This window comes from Bactrocera dorsalis, chromosome 5, assembly GCF_023373825.1.
Source record: "Bactrocera dorsalis isolate Fly_Bdor chromosome 5, ASM2337382v1, whole genome shotgun sequence".
Taxonomy (NCBI): Eukaryota; Metazoa; Arthropoda; class Insecta; order Diptera; family Tephritidae; genus Bactrocera; species Bactrocera dorsalis.
This window is the reverse complement of record NC_064307.1, coordinates 19,172,196-19,190,473: the sequence shown is the minus strand read 5'-3', so window position 1 is coordinate 19,190,473 and position 18,278 is coordinate 19,172,196. Positions and strand designations below refer to the sequence as shown.

Sequence of the window (18,278 nt, the reverse complement as noted above, 5' to 3'; positions counted from 1 at the left end):
TTGTTGTTTGTGTGTTTTTTGCATTTCATTTTTATTGCTTTTTTGTTTGGTGTTGGTGTTTGCCTAATAGTTAGACGCTTAACGTTGGCTTGTGGTCACATAACACCAACTTAATGTCATGTAAATGCGCTGCTTAAAATACAAAGACTTTTACTTAATTAATCTACTTAAAGTGATTGGTAGGCAGGTGCAATTCCAATTGAGTATTCTCAGTCAACTGTGAGTGTTGATGATTTTGAGGCCCTATGTTGCACCTGAGCACTATGGGAAAATGTGGGTATACATATATGAGTGTTGACAGTGGATGTGCCAATAGTTTGAGTATTTAGGTAAAGAAAAAACAGTTATTAAACATAACAATAAATATTTATTTCTTGGAATATCCTTATAGACAATGCTTTCAAGTGGTTCTGCAGTACAAATACCTAGTATAATAAATTGAGTCATAAAGCTTTCGAAAATATAACAAGGAACCATTAATTAATGTTTTGTTGACTAAAACATACTTGAACTATTGCCATAAAGTACTCTGCGTTGCTAAACATTTTCCAAGCAAAGATAATTTTTATACCAAATGATCAAATTTGACCCGGATTGACCGCGTGCAAACCTAATCAAGAAAAAATTGAACAACTAGCTTGTTTGAAATTTTTTTTGGTTTGAGTGGTATCTTGGCTAAGGAATTGTTGAAAATATTGCACACAGGTTTTGGCAGTCCACTCTATCACGTATGCATATAAGTATTTGAGTGACACAAGACATTTGGTGAATTTAGGTTAATTTTTTGGGTACGAGGTTAATGCTGGAATCGTACCAAAATACATTTATCTTTGCAAAAACCACATCGAGCTGAGGTCGTAAAATGGATGCTTGAGAGTATGGCTGAGGAGCCTACATTCAACAAACCGAAACTCTTTGAAGGCTTATGACAAGTTTGTGCTAAATTGGTTTGAGTGTTGGCAATCTCGTATTGGCTCAAGAGCTTATTTTGAAAGCAATAATAAAGATTTTTATTAGAAAACATGAAAATGTAGTTAACTTTTATTGGTCCGGCAAATTTGATCAGATCTTACAAGATAGCTTAGAGATATTTTTTCTTATATATGTAGTTAGAAGTACAAGGGGGCTGTATGATGTATACGAAAGCTGAAAACTCTGCGATTAATTATATAGGAAAACATTTAATTCAGAAGTGTTCGCTAAGGATGACATTGGTTCTTTTCAAAATAATTAGACGATTGAATAGTATAGTCATGTCATGTTGTTTTTCTTCAGTATTGTTTGACATTTCATCATGGAAACAAATCGTTCAACTTTATTATGAAAATTCACGTTCTGTAAAGAAGAGTTCGCAGCAACTCCGACTGATGGCTGGAACCACTTGGCGCATTCCACGTCGAGATCTTAAATTAAAAGCGTACAAAGTACAGTTCATGCAAGAACTGAATCCGCTCGACCTTCCCAACCGACATCGCTTTGCTCTTTGGACTCTTGAAAACTTCCAAGGAGATCCGACGCTTTCGAGCCAAATTTTGTTCAGCGATGAGGCCCATTACAGGCTTAATGTTTATGTAAGTAAGCAAAATTGCTACATTTGGTACGAAGAGCAACTTGAAGAGATTCAAAAGCTGCCTTTCATCCAGAAAAATCAAAGTTTGGTGTGGTTTGTAGGCCGGTCCATACTTCTTCAAAATGATGGCTGTGAGAACGTAACAGTCAGTGGTGACCGTTATCGCGCCATGATAACCGATGATACTTGAATTTGATGTCTGAAATTGAAGCTCGTGATTTCAGCGTCGTTTGGTTTCAACAAGATGGCGTGAATTCCCACACATTGCATCAATTAATGGATTAATTGAGGGAACACTACGGTAAGTAGATAATTTCACGTTTTGGACCGGTCAAAAGGTCTTGGAGCGAAACAACACGAGTGTTATTCGCCAGTTATCCTTCGAAATGCTCGAACGAGTCATCGAAAATTAGATTCAATGGATGAGCCATTTGAGACGTTGTCGCGGCCAACATTTAATGAATTTTCTTTCGAATGATGATAAATATTTCCCATTAAATTTGAAAGTTTCTGTGTTTTTCTTAAAAAAAAAAGTAGGAAACCTCGAATTGGATTACCTTATTCATAATATAAATTTGAGATATGAAAAGTATGTATAAATTAAGACAATATTAAGTTTTACTCTCTAGGATAATTGCTGCAGTTAATTCAGGACACTTGTTTTCATTTAATGAACGTAAAATAGTATAATACAAGGGGGCATTATTAAGAAATCGTTTAAAATAGTGTTGAATGTTATACTTGTACTGTGAATCGCTTAGAGGAAGAATAAGTATGTCACGTAATGCACATTACCAGATTGTAGATATCTTCTAAAATTCGTACGGACTACTGTTTATTAAACTTTTCAATATATTATTTTCGATAATTGGTATTTAAAAGGTTTGAAGATATAGACAAATCGAGTTAGAGAAGAGGCGGATTGACTTCACAAAATTTGTTCGAAAATATGCCTGCTGTTAAATGTATTGTTCAAACTAAAGCGATAATAAATATAAAATTGCCTTAGCTAAATAATAAATTTTACTAAGAACCTCTTATATAAAATTTATTGCTAAATATTAGAAAAATTTTACTGTGCACATGATATTTTAATGGTATATATTATAGGTATTGCATTTGTCTAAACATACTAATCATTAAAAGTTATCTTCGATTCGTCATGCCTTGAAGAGTAAAGTATTGAAATAACTGGTATAAGTGTGCACCACAACCATTGCCTCATTTTCCATTCGAAATAACTGGTATAAATTTTATACACTGGTATAATCCAATATTTCATATGTTGAATAATAATATAGCAGACTTCAATGAAGCATTCATAATCTCTCTCCTCTTATTCAGTCATTAACTTTGTCCTTGCGTACGATTCTTTTTCGATAAAGGATCAGAGCTTAAGATTAGCGCGCAGTAAAGTGGCGAATCGAAGATACTTATAGTTACTAACTCTAAAATACTATGTACTTATCATTAAGTGGGGATTACAGGTTTGCATTTAATATTAGTCCAAGTTTATAAATACTTTTTGTGTATGTATATATATTTTTTTTAATTTTTTACTTATTTTTTATGGCAATGTGTACTCTATTTAAACTACTTAATCGTTCATTTTAAGCTACAACTAATTATTTTGAAAATTTCTATCATCAGAGATTTATTTAAATATTTACAGAATAGTAAGTATTTTTTTGAAATTTCGCTGCAACTTAATTTCTGTGTTAGAAAAAATATACAAGAATATTTGTGAAAATATAAAATTTGTGAAAATATGAAATTAATAAAAATATTGAGAAATGCATGCCGAATGCCAATTTTTGTAAATTTTTGGTTAATAATAGTTTTTTTTTTTGAGAAAAAATAGAACAAACCGGTATAAGTATATGGAATTTTGAAAAGCAAGCTATAAAGCCAACCAGAAATTGAATTAAGTGTGTGTGAAAATATGTAGGAAAAGCGCACGAACTCAGGAGTAATGAAAGTAAGCAAATAATTGTAAGCAATATACCGCAAGGCAGCTACAACTACAATTTGTAGATTTAACTAAACAAATATTATTTTTTTTTGTGTAAATGTAAATGTAAAGGTTTAGTTATATTTTTAATAACAACAAATACCTATATTTTTACGTTACAATACAAAAACAATTTTTTAAATTTATGGTTTGTTGTAAACATATTTGTAATTTTTAAAAATGTTAGTCGCATATGTATGTATATGGTACAGTAGTACAAATAAATATTTTATGCTATGAAAATGTACGACAAAAAAGTATGGGCATGATGTCATAGCATAAGTATGTTTTTGAAAGCATAATTAAATTTTTTTTCCAAAAAAAAAATTGTTTTGCTAATGATTATTATTTTCGTGTGTTTGAATTTTTTTCTTCATATAAATATATAGCATATATGACCATATTTATATATATATGTAGTAGATATATAGTTATTTACGCACCTGTATCCACAATGACATCAATGAGATCCATCGATTTGGCGAAGGCATCTTTCAAATTGATATGATGAAATGACACAATACTGCCCTCACGTTTGGCCCGATCTAGCGCCTCGCGCCGCTTGAGCGCCTTCTCGCGTCGCATCTGATTCTTATAAAATTCAGCAAAATTGTTAACGATGATGGGAATAGGCAAAGCGATTACCAGAACACCGCATATGCAACACACAGTACCAATAACCTTTCCCAGTGCAGTAGTGGGATAGATGTCCCCGTAGCCAACAGTTGTCATTGTAATACCCGCCCACCAAAATGTTTCCGGTATTGAAACGAATTTTGTATCCTTTTCATCCTTTTCGGCAAAATATGCCAGCGAAGAAAATATGAGAACGCCCATTGCCAGGAACAGCATTAGTAGACCGAGTTCCTTATATGAATTACGTAGCGTAAAGCCTAACGACTGCAGGCCCGTTGAGTGACGGGCCAGCTTAAGGATTCGCAGGATGCGCATGATGCGAAATACTTGCACCACCCGGCGCACATCCTGGAACTGGTCCGTTGCATTCTTATTCGTCTCCAATAAGAATAGGGAAACAAAATATGGGAGTATTGCCAATAGATCGATTATATTAAGGCCACCCTTAAAGAATTTCCATTTATCCGGTGACGCGCTAAACCTAAGTATATATTCTAAGGTGAACCACGATATGCAAACGGCTTCAACCATAGCCAATTGCGGATTATCAGATGGTGTACCATTCTCACTGTGTTGTAGTTGTGGTAGGGTGTTCAACGTCAGGGCTATGGTAGACAGGACTATAAATAGTATGGATATCACTGCGATAACCTGTTGAGAAGAATATTCAATTCGATTCAATTCAGACGCTTGTTTCTTTCATTTTCATTTTCATTTTTTTTGTTTTGGTTTTAGAGTTTTTTGGTTTTAGCATAAACTTCGTTACAAAAAAAATTGTTTTTGTTTTTGCTTTGAAAATCGCATTATGTTTTTGTTGTATTTTTTGTATTTATGCGCCAAAACGTTATGGGAGTTACTTTGCTTTTGCTTATTACTTAAGATTGCTCTAACAAAAATTATACTTAATTAAATATACTAAATTATAAGCTTAACGAAGTAAGAAGTAAGGTAGACAGCTTTAAAGAGCTTAAAAATTTGAGGAATTTTAAAAGTAAAAGGCGGTAGTGTCTCAGTAGTCGAATATTCTGAAAGAACATGTGAAAGCACAAAATACCTGGCTGAAAGCTTCAGTAAGCTTCAAAGCTTAAATGCCGTTAGTGCATTATGTGGCGTTTCAGCTCTAGAAAACTCGTGTAACTTAGTGGGTTCTATTTGAAACTGCGAAAAACGAAGCCTTTAAGGCTGAAAGCTTTAGGGAGCTTAAAAGTTTAAAACTCGTGTAAGTTTGTTGGTTCTGTTTGAAACTTAGAAAACCAAGCTTGTTAGGGAGAAAGCTTTAGAGAGCTTAAAAGCTTAATAGCTAAGAGACAGTTTCATCTATAATAAAAATATGCATGCTCGGTTTTCAATAAGAAATAAAAAAAATTAGGCTTTTTAGGAAAAAATCTTTTGGAAGCTTAGAGGCTTAGAGGCTGTTGTAAAAATATTATTTTACTCCTAAAAATTAGTAAAAGTTTGTTTTCTGTCTACGAAACACAGAAAAACAAAGCTTTTTTGGAAGAAAGCTTCGAGGAGCTTAAATACATTTGGTGTAAAAATAATGTTTTACTGTTAAGTAAATCGTGAAAGCTTGTTTCCTGTCTCTGTAACTCAGAAATACAAAGCTTTTTCTGGGGAAAGCTTCGAGAAGCTCAAAAGCTTTTGGTGTGAAATCATTATTTCACTTTTAGAAAATAATGAAAGCTTCTTTTCCGTCTAAGAAACACAGAAAGTAAAGCTTTTTTCGGCAGTAAGCTTCAACAAGCTTAAAAGCTTTCGATGTGAAATCATTGTTTCGCACCATAAAGGTATTGAGAGTAAAAGAGGGTAATTGGATAACTCAGTCAAGGCGCTGAAAATTGTTGTTGGTTACTTTGTTGCAAGTCACACACACAAAAACGCAAGCACTTTCTGCTTGTCTGCATCAAACCAGTTCCAAAGAATTCATTTCAGCTTATTTGTTGTCTAATATGTATATACAGAAATAAGTATGTCTTTATACATTTTGAAATAACGCATTAGAAAAATGTGAATTATGATGGAAATATGTTGAGTTGCGCTAAGAACTAGCTGTTGGGAGTAAGGGTTGTGTCAAAAGACAAGGTGCCAGGGGCTTAGGGGACTTTGACGAGACTGTACAGAGGTCTTATAAGCATTTAAATTTTATATGATATATGTACCCTAGTCATATTTTTAAATAATACAAGTATAAAGTAATACATAAATTAAAAATAAAATAATGCCTACGTGTACAGCTCTCTAGTTATTTTACGTCCTAAATACTTTTTTGATTCTTTATTTGATTTTCTGGCGAATTATGCACACGTAATAACAGAGCCTTGACTTCCGAATGGATTTTCGTAATTAGTGTTAACACTACTGGACATAATTACTTGGATCAAGGGGTGGGGAAGACACGAAACACACGAGCTTTGCTACTAATTTCTAACGGTTGTGAGACGAAGACAAAAAAACATACGAATAAGTAAAAACTAAACTAAAATTTACTAACAATTTAAAATAAATATATATATATTTTTTTTATAATAGAGTTAATTTAAAGAAAAAGTAAAATTATTAATTTTTTATTCAAAAGCAAGAAATAATAAGATTGACGTGACAAATTCACACAACACAACAAAAGACACAAAACATATACCGTTACATATTTGCAAGTTTTCAGGTGGACATAAGAAACAGATAACAGAAAGTATAGAAGGGTTAAACACAGTTTGCTTGTACGCAATTGTTGGTGGTTAAAACATTTATATTACAAAAAAAATAAATATTTATAATTAAATTAAATTACGAAAATATTTATTATATATACATAATAATAGCTTACACAGAAATAAAAATAAAGAAATAATTATTTAGAAAAATTATTAATTATTTTAAAAATTCGTTAGGCTAATCTGAACTTGCTGCTGCAGCTAGTTGGTATATTTTTATTTATTGATAGCATAGTTTTAGGGGCGCATATTTATATTGGAATGCGATCGCAGCACTAACTACTTATTCATCTAGCTAGCGGTACTATAGAGTGGGTTTGTGAGGCGCTTTGCACACTACGGCTATGAAACTATGTTGCTGTTGGTTGGCGTGGTGGTAATGAGAAATAAAAAAAAATTGTAAATTTATGCATAACTTTGCGTCTTTTGTGGTTAGAGTGAGTTTTTTGAGACTTTTTATTCGAGTTGAATTTTTAGACTATATTACATAAAGATTGATGATTACATAATACCCAGAAATTTCTTAACAAATATTACTACTATTGAAAAAGCTTAAAAAGGCTTTCATCAACGTAAAACTTAAGCGAGCTTTCATCGAAACTATTTCTGAGTGTTTTTAAACCAAAGCTTAAAATAGCTTTCATCAAAGTAAAACTTAGCGAGCTTTTACCAAACCCTTTTGGAAACGATTACAATCGTTGTGACAAACGTCAGTGAAAGCTTTCATCGGAACTATTTCTGAAAGTTTCTAAAACCGAAAGCTAATGAAAGATTTGAGGGTTAAACTTAAGAGAGCTTTCATCAAACTCTTTTAGAAACGATTACAAACGTTAATTAAAGCTTCCGTGAACTATTTCCGAAAAATTTAAAAAACAAAAGCTAATGAAAGCTTTCATAAAAATTATGTTTTAAAAAGCTTTTTCGAACCAAAGCCTAAAATAGCTTTCATCATGGTAATACTGGGAAGAGCTTTCATCAAACTTTTTTAGTAACGATTAAAATCGTTATAAAGTTAGAATGTTAACAGCACTAATGAAAGCTTTTAACGGAACTATTTCTGAAAAGTTTTTAAGCCAAAGTTTAAGCGAACGAAAGGCTTTTAAACAAAAATTTTTCAAAGAACGTTAAATATTGTTGTTATATTAAAGAAAAACAAAAGCTAATGAAAACTTTCATCGCAACTATTTTTTAAAAAGTTTTCAATGCCACACTTAGGAAAACTTTCCCGAGAATATATTTGTATTTTAAAAGTTTAAGTTATTATAAGTGAGACAATTGTCCAAAGCTTGCGCTAATGGAAAAATATAATAGTGACTATCAGCTTTAATTAATATTTTAAATTTCGACTTTGAGAGCTTAGGAAAGCTCGTTCGCATAAATCTACCACTTATTGACTGAGAAACACGCTTGAAGAGATAAAATGTTAGTAGAGATAATGCTAAAGTGAGCTTCCATCTTACATATCTTACAAAACTTTTAAGAAAGTGGCTGCCCCAATTCGGTTTATTTGCAAATTTAATTAAAAACAGTATTTTTTTAAAAGTGTATGCTAATATAATAATATAAAATATTTTATACTTTTAGAGATTTTAAATAATTTCGATTTCGACTATGAAAGCTCGCGAAAGTTCGAAGTTTTATACTTTTAGAGATTTTAAATAATTTCGATTTCGACTATGAAAGCTCGCGAAAGTTCCGACACATAAATTCATGATAACTGCTTAAGGTAAATGTTTGAGTAAACTATTTTGTAAAACACGTCTCAGACCTTCGTGAGCGACTGAATCTATGGACTTGGAGCTTTTAAAGCACAGTGAAGCTTTCACAATCTTTTTTTAATTTTTTTTTTTAAATAACAAATTATCATTTGTAAGTTTTTTCTCCAATTTTTAATAATTTTTTATAATATTTATTATTTTTTGATATTAATAATAAATTTTCTTAATTTTTCGAAACTAAGCGTCCACTTTAACCCAACCAAAGATACAAAGCTTGCATTAGTTAAAATAAAAGTTTAAAATCACTACATAAAACTACATTTTATCGCTAAACCAAGCTAATCAAACACAGCTAAAGTGGGTAAGGACGTACACAATACTAACAATCGGGTCTGCAGTCGATTTTTGTTTCTAAGTTGAGCAAAAAAATTACTATTTTGCTTGAGAAAATAGGATAAAATTTTATAAAATGCCCACAATTTCGGCAGTTATTTTGCAAATGTTTGCTTATTTGGTAAAACACTTGTTTTGTACTGTTTTTGTTCTGTATTGTTTGACAAAAAAAAATATTCTTTTTTTGAAAACATATTGACATTATAAAAACGTAAGAATAAGAGCAACGCAAATGTGGCGCCTAAAATCCAAGTTGGAATTTTTTTCGAGTTATTTGAAGAAAAATCAAAATTCAATTTACTAAAAAAAATGTACGAATATCGCAAAATATGTGGCATTTGCAATTATATATATTTTTTCTCAAAACTAACACAATATGGATGTAAAATTTTTACAAACTCTAAGCGCTCGCAACCAATTCAAACAATTACAACTACAAACAATGCAAGTAAACTTTTTCGAAATATTTTATAATACTATGAAAAACGGCAAATATTCAATTAATGAACTTTTGGAACCAGTAAATAAACGGTTAGCATTAAAAAGCGTCCAAAAATGCTTCGAAAAATAACAAAATATTTTTTTCGGATAAACCAAAAATACAAAAAAAAAATTAAAAACGAACACTGCCTGAAATTAGCACAGCAAAGTTAACGGTAAACTTTAGTACTGAACGCACTCAAATTTTTTACTTGAGTCTTATATATATTAGCAACAATTACAAAAAAAAAAATAACCTGCATATCACAACAACTGTATTGGGATGGTACTGTAGCTGGTCGGGTGGGGGTACTGAAATATTGTAATACGAGTATGCACATCGCGACACAGCGCCACTACGAGCCATGAGCGTGTGCACCCATAGCTCACTACTTGCAATTTGTCTTGCGCTGACACGCTGTGCACTTATGTACCTACATACTAGTATATATAGTATATAAGATATAGTTAATATACGATTCACTTTCACAGCTCACATGCCATAGCATATTGTATATTGTTGTTGCTGGCTGACACATATTGCCCTTCGATTTGACACATTTCTCTTTGTCTTTGATGCAGGAGCAAAGCTTAGCAATTGTTTTCGATTTCTCTTTACTTTTGTTGTTGTAATTATGGTAATTAATTTAGGTAGGATTGCCAAAATCAGGCATTAAATAACAATTCTCGCTTTTTGTGTAGTTAGTAGTTAGGCGTTTAACAAGAGAAATATGATATATAGTTATATACGAGTATAGAGTTGAGTTATGTAATATTGTATTTTGTATCTGTATTTTGTATATGTGAATATGTCCACATCTACCATGGCGAACACTGTACGCAACAACGCATTAATAATCATTTTCAATGTTGAAGGTGACATTTTTGATTTCGATTTGGTAAATGCATACAATAAAATTAAAAGTTAGGTGTCAACTGGGTTAGAGAGACATTTTTTGTTTTTTGGTTTTACTAAAAGAACACATTGCAAATTGGCAGGAGAGGGTCTATAAACTATAGGTATACACATACATACACAAGCATGTTTGCCTTCAGAGTGTAAAAGAGTTAGTAAATAACTAGAAAAGTATTAAATTTTTGCTATATAAAAAGTTGGAGGGGGTAAATTTACTAGAGGGGATAAAGCATACAGATCTCAATAATAAATTGAACGTGAGAAAACACGACTTGAATTTAGTTTTCGGTTCCAATCACAGCATTCTTTGTGTTGTAACGATAAAGTGGTTTTACAGTCGAGAAAAAACTTGCAGGACGCTAATTTTATGGGGAATATCAAAAGTCTTAACGTTTTCATACAATTAGGAGGTAATAAAAAAAATTAGCTAGTTAAAGTATCATTAAATAAATGAAATTTTTATTAAATTTGTTTTTTTTTGTACATAAAAGCTTTGACGATTGAGTAAAAGTAGTTTCAAAATCGCAAACCGGGGAAATGAATTTGTTATATGATTATAAAAAAAAAACTAATATCAAAAAGTGCTTCTGAAGCCGTTAAATGGTTTTCTGAGTTTGTAGCATTATATACAGATGCATTCAAATGAATGAATAAATTTTTTGTTAACAATAATTCTTCCTAAAATTTAACTTGGATGGAAAAATATATAATTAGAGATTAGACAATTTTTGTTGACCATAAGTGGTTTTGCCTTATTAAATTCTACAACACCTCTAGCATATTTTTCGAAATTTTCAAGTTGATCCTAGTAATAGTTTTGGATATACAGCCTTGAGTACTTGTGCCCTCGAGGCTACATAGGCTAAGTGAGCCGACTTTAAAGGAGTTTTTCTCGAAACTGTGTTTTTGAAGTCGGTTGGCAAGATTTCTAGAGAACTACTTAACCGATCTTCATGGAAATTTTCGAAAACTATTTGCAAAAAAAAATGTTGCGAAATTTTCACTGTAATTTTTATTTTTTTGTAAAAATGCCAAAAATGCAATTTTCAATTTTTTTTCTTCTTACAAGTTCAAAATTAAGAGAAAAAAAATTCTAATAAAATAGAACGTATGTAACCCCCATTTTTCAAAATTAATTCCCCGCTTTCTCGACACGGACCTCGGACAGGTAATCGAGGTGTTCTGTCACCTGTGTAAGTAGGGGTCACACGATGCAGAAATCGTTGATGACTTAATGCCAAGGATGCCTCCCGCCAAAACGCTGACAGTTCTTAGAGTACGCTCCTCTTTCGTCATCATTAAGTAGGGCAAGGTAGGTATAGGGAGCTGACTCCGCCTTTGCTATAGTCTTCTGTGAATGCACTGAGTGCGTCAAACAAGATATAAATTATTTCAAAGAAGGGACACCAGTAAATAGAAAATACCCTATATTTTACAGTAATTATTCGAGAGAAGGTTTGATACTGTAACAATCGATCAAGCTCAATTTTGGTTTTATCGATTCCGTATCGGTAATTTTGAAGTCAGAGATTCAGAATTTCCATCTGAAAATTGCAACAAAATGGATCTATTTTCATTTACTGGTGATGAAAATTCGTTACTTATAACAAGCGAAAACGGTAGAGGTCGACGCCATGAGCCGGCGCAAACGGAGGCTAAGCCAGGATTGACAGTCATGAAGGGTTTAGTGTGTGCTTGGGGAGATTGGAAGGCTAGAGAGAGATAGTAATTTCGCCACAAGATAAGCCTTTGAAGCGGTTCATTACAATAGAGAGATATGGGAGTCGCTTTATGAAATTACTTTCAAAGTCGTAAGAGATTGATGAAAGAAACAGTATACATTTCACCTAAATCTGGTCATTCTATGATAAATAAAATAATGGATTTGTTATTAATAGATCCTATATAATATTTACGTTCATCAAGTATCCGTTACGTTGAATGCTTAAACTAAAATTAAGACTGCGAATTCGGTTAAAGTATATTATTTTACTTGAGAATGGTTTGGAAGTTGGAGAGCTGACAGAAAATAGTAAGAAAGAGAACAGTTAATTGTAGTATTATTTTAAACTACTATATGGGATTATTGCTAATTGGATTTTTTCCAAATTATTTGTCAATCGTTTCCTCTGGTAATCGATTTTATACTGAATTGCATTAATCGCTAAAAAATTACAAAATGATGAATTTTACGCTCGATCTACATACTTCACACGTACGATCTTAAGGTAATATAAATGTTGGTAGCGTGAAGAGTTTTGAGAGTGCTTTCATGTTTGACACACCTTTTAGAGAATGGCTGTCATATAGGTCCTTTAGTAACAATAATATCTATTTATTACTCACTGTGTGACGTTTTTGAGAAAAAAATTCTAAAATATCTTTTTTTATTTATTATTGATATTGTTTTTGTTTTTACAAGTTGGATGAAGCTTCCAGTCCTATCATCTTACATTTTGGGAATTTATTCTAATATATACTTTCTTCAAAGTAAACAAAGGCAAAAAATCCAATTGATTTTGGATCATTGGATCAAGTCGTACTTTTATTACTCAAAAAGATAGCTATACTATCTAAACTAACCGCCTTAACTAGCTATAAAATATAGAACCGTGAAATTGAAACTGCAATCAAAATATTTTTGTATGAGAGAGTTTTATAATTTTATTCGAAGCTGACTAGACAATTTTCTAAAAAAAATTTCAGCACCCAGAAAGTGTATTTGTTTTAAACCACTACTTAGCACTACCGTTATGTGTCACGTGTGTATGTGTAACATTCCAACATGCTGCAGAGTTCATATTAAGCATAACCAATTTCGAAGAACTCAACTCAAAAAACATGCAAAGAATCTTTTCAATATTTCTATGGCAAATCGAAACTAAGAAACCACACTTTTTGCAAAAAGTTGTAAAAAATACTGGAGCACATACATGTATATACTACATACTTATATACACATTGAAGCAATGCATTTATACGCTTATTTACAAAACTAATTTATTTACATTTATATTTAGACTATTATGTACACAGTGCTAGCTACTAAACTAAAATTTAAATAAATAATTTTTACATACATACAAATACACATAATAAATAAATACCAAAAATATAAATTACGTAAAAGAATCGGAAATAATTTGTTTAAAATAAATACTTAAGCCTGATTTCACAATATTTACATAAATGTTGCAATATTTTTTACATACATACAACTACACAATACGGGTATTGTTGTTTTTTTTTGGTACATCACCGGGAAGCAAACTCAAATAAAAGAAAGTAGGGTAAAAATAACTCCATTCCATGTCAGAACAAAAATGAGTACAAAGACGCACACACTTGTCTCGAGCGTTTCGATTTCTCAAATTTCAATATTTCGAATATAATTTTATTTTAGTTAAACTTTTTTTTCAAATTTATTTATTTTTTTTCGAATTAAATTCAAAATTCAATATTTGAGTAATATTATTAAAAATTTGAAGAAAAAAAGATGATAATATTTTTTTTCAAAAAATTAAATCTGGAAAGAAAATTATATATGAAAAACCATTTCTTTTGAAAAATATATTAAATTATATTTATTTTCAATTTGAGAAGATTCTTTTTCTAAATAAATTAAAATTATTTTTAAATTCATAGAAAATTATTTTTGAAAATGTCTGCTCACTTGAAAAATTTTAAATTAAATTTACTTCAAATTAATAACACTAAAATTTTATTTTCAAATTTAGTTTAATTTTAATTTAAAAAAAAATTTATTAATTTCTTTCCAATCTAATTTTTTTATTTAAAATTGAATTGAAGTTTGATTTTTTCTGATTTAAAAATTTATTTAATTAAAGTAAATACAATTTTATAAAATTTATTTTTATATTAAAAAAATAAATTAATTTATGTAAATTTATTTTTATTTATTTTATAAAAAAAATCAAAATAAAATTTCATTTTTTTTTCCAAAATAAACTCAAGGGATTTTTATAAGAATTAATTTTATAATGCATAATGTAAAAAGTTAATTCATTAATCATAAATTTTTTTAATAATTTTTTTTTAATTTCATAACAAATTTAATTGTCAATTGAATTAATTAATTTTAATATGAATTAGATTTAAATAATAACTTTTTTAATTCGTTTTTTTTTCTTTCTTTTTTTTTGAATTAAATAACAAATTATTTTTTTCTTAATAAATATTTTTTTATTCGAAAACTAATTTTTTTATTTTTTTAACGTCATATTTTTCTTAAACTTTTTAATTAAAAAATTTTGTGAATTAAATTTTAAATTTGTGTATTTTGGAAAGAAATAAAATAAAAAAATAATTTTCCTTTTTTTCAAATTTAAAAAAAATTTTTTATATAATTTTTTTTTTAATTTTATAACAAATTTAATTATATTTTTAATACTTTTTTTCGAAAATTAATTTAATTTAATTTTTCTTCAAACATAATTGAAATTTAGTTTTTTTTAAATAATTTTTTCAACTTGTCAATTAAATTTGAAATTTTTTAAGCCCTTATTTAATTTTTTTTTCAATTAATGTTGTTTTTTAATTTAAAAAATTAAATTATTTAAATTTAATTAAAAAATTAATTATTTTAATTAAATTAAATTAATTAATAATAATTATCTTTTTAATTAAATTAAATTTTTTAATTCGAAATTGGCTAAAATTTAATTCTATTTTGCAATTGTAATATTTTTTTCAAATATAATTAGTTTTTAAAATTTAATTTTTTTTAATAAAAATTATATCATCTTTGTTTATTTGAAATTTAACTTTTTTCTATTCGAATATTTTTTTAAATGCAACATTTTCGACATTTTTAAAATTTTTGCAAATTTTGAATTTTTGGTCTTTCAAGTTTAATGTTTTTTTTATTTCTTGTTACTTTTTCTTCATAAGAGTAGCTGTTCTGTATTATGTAAGCATCGAGCAATCTGGTGTTACGAGTATACTAAAAAACTTGCTATTATCATACTAATTATTATACATAACAGTATATTGAGGAAAACAAATATATGTAGATATATATATCAATATATATATATATAGAATATATGAAGAAACTGGAGTACTTATGGGGTTGTGGAGTGCATGTGGTTCACATCCTTTTCTTGGCTTTACCAAAGAAAACAAACAAAATTCGAAACAAACAACGGAATGGCATGGAAATTGTTGTTGTTTGATAAACTTTTTTTACATATTTTTTTTTGTTTTTTTATTGCTTGTTAGGCAATACGTTTATGTATTATGAATCACCATTATCATTTGGCGGGAGATTATTATTACAACAATACTACAACAAAGGAGAAACACCGTGGAAACACCAAAATTGAAGAAAAATGGGTTTAAAACAAACGAGAACAAAACTAAAAATAAATGAAAATATGTAAAAAAATTTTACTTTTTTGGTAAATAAGTATTAGCTAATAGTAAGTATTATAAGGACTAAACAAAGTTTCACTTTGCTGCTAAATAATAAATTAAGGACAAACAGAGCAGTTAATAGAATCGTAATTGAGTAAAGTCTACTACAAATTCGCTTACGGGATACAGTTACGAGTATACGACTTTTGAGTTACAAGCTTTCGCAAAAGCCACTACAACATCACAACAAATGTAGTACAAGAAAAAAAATGTATGTATGTATACTATAACGGTTCAATTAGCGACTGATGCTCACATAAGTATCAACAATAGATTAGACGTCAAGCAATCAATCGTTTATCGCTAACAATACGAGGAAGTATAGATTTGTATGTACTAGTTACTAGTTATATAACTATAAGTTCGTTGGAGTTGAGAGTTACGCCACCAATTTACAAAAAAAAAAAAACAAAGAATTAAGACAAGACAGATAACTTTTCAACCGAAAACAATGTGAATACGTTTACAAGTGTTTTTGTGTATTTTTTTTGTAATAAAAAATAGACAGCTTCAAGTAGTTAGATGATAGAACAACAACAACGAGAGGATCTTGAAAGTTTTGTTTTAATTTTTGTTTTTGTTTACGCATTGCGTACGTACAAATTCGCAAGAAAGTTATTGCAAGAATTGAAGAATTTTTTTAATGTTTGTGGAAGTTTTTGTTATTGTACGAGTCTTGAAGTGAGTGCTACTAGAAGAGCTTGCCTGCGTAGTGAGTTTTTGAAAATAGAAACTTTTATTATTTTTTTTTTGATTTTTGTAGTGAAAATTCATTTCAAATCATTTTTTTTTTGTATATAAAATTTTACTATATTTTTGTTGTATTTTTTACTCGTTGTATTTTTTTCTACATTTCATTGTTTTAGATTATATTTCGGTTTTCGGGGCTACTGTAGCTTTTTTTATGTAAGGGTTTGAATGTTTGAAGCAATAAATATGTACTAACGTGATAATTGAAAATCAAAATCATAAAAACAATAATAAAATATATGTTTATATATATATATTTTGTTGGTTCTCATATTATTCTTATTTATCGTTCAAAAAAGGATGTGGTTTCGGGCGGTATATCGGAAAAAGAAAATTATAATCAAATATCATTTTGTAGTTAATTTTGGAAAGTGAATAAATTTCGAAAAAACAGCACAACTGACGAAGAACTCCGGAAATTTTTCGATGAAATTAAAAGAGACTGGGAAATTATTAGTAAAAGGTAAGTTGAAAGTTAGAAAATTAAGAGTAGAAATTATTATTATTACACTTTCTCGTGGTATTAAAATGGTTGATCATAGCAGCCTGTAAAACATAAAGAATATACATACGTATTTTTCTATACTTAGCCAAACTTGACTCGCTCTCTTTTGAATAACTCTTAAGTTGATTTGACAAAATGATGGGTTGCATTAATTATAAGCTGAAAATCTGAAGAGATTCATAATAAAAAAAAAAACTGTTACAGTGCTTTCGTTCGGGTGCTCGGCAGTTTTATTAAAGCTTTAAGCTCGTATGTTTCATCTTTTACAAACAATGTCGAAGACATTTATAAGCAAAAAACTATTACAGAGCTTTCGTTCGAGTGCTCCGCAGCTTTATTAGAGCTTTAAGCTCCTTTGTTTTATCTTTTACAACAATGCCGAAGATATTTATAAGAAAAAAAATCTTACAGAGCTTTCGGCCGAGTGCTCGGCAGCTTTATTAGAGCTTTAAGCTCGTTTGTTTCGTTGTTTACAACAATATCGATCTAGTGTTAATATTTCCCTATTATTCTGTATATTGAGCCAACGAAACTTAGTATGATCTGGTTATTGCCTCGTTTAGAGATTCGGTTCGGTAGCTTTATTAGAGCTGTATGCTCGTTTGTTTCATCTTTTGCAACAATGTCGTTCTAGCGCCAATTTTTCCTTAATATTCCTTAAATTGAGCTTCGGAAACTTTGTGCGATCTAAAGATTGGTTCGTTTAAAGGCTTCGACTCACCATATTGTTTCAAAGAGAAAGTATGAAAAGTTTGTTTTAGTCTTGTAAAACCAATCCACGCTATTTTGGTCTTGTGTCTGTACAGTTTTCTACAAAATGCTTCCAGGTTTTCTATAAATTTATTTTTGAGAATAGAGTTATCTATATATCAAATGCTACTTTTGATACTAGACACTATTTATGGAATGATATTATCCAAGAACTATTACTGCAGAATTTATTCAAGAAGATATTTCATAAGATATGTTTTTGGATATATGCAAATCATTTAAGAAGATGATGGAATTGAAGTTTGTGTGATAGACTATGGAAGTCCCCAAGAATTATTTAATAATCCAAAAACTGTTATTGGAGAACTTATCCATAGGTCATGATATATATTTTCGATATACAAAAATGACTTCAATAGAGAATAAAAGTGAAGCTTGGGG

At 29.6% G+C, this 18,278-nt stretch overlaps 1 protein-coding gene across 15 annotated transcripts in view; it reads right to left on the bottom strand.

Annotated features, from left to right (window-relative positions):
• The window catches only part of LOC105225153 (potassium voltage-gated channel protein Shab), a 212,328-nt gene that overhangs the window by 61,107 nt on the left and 132,943 nt on the right, over positions 1-18,278 (bottom strand). For all 15 annotated transcript variants that reach the window (XM_049458611.1, XM_049458608.1, XM_049458604.1 and 12 more), the window contains one exon: positions 4,025-4,868. In XM_049458611.1, coding sequence (XP_049314568.1) covers positions 4,025-4,868 — 844 coding nt within the window. The remainder of the gene's footprint in view (positions 1-4,024; positions 4,869-18,278) is intronic.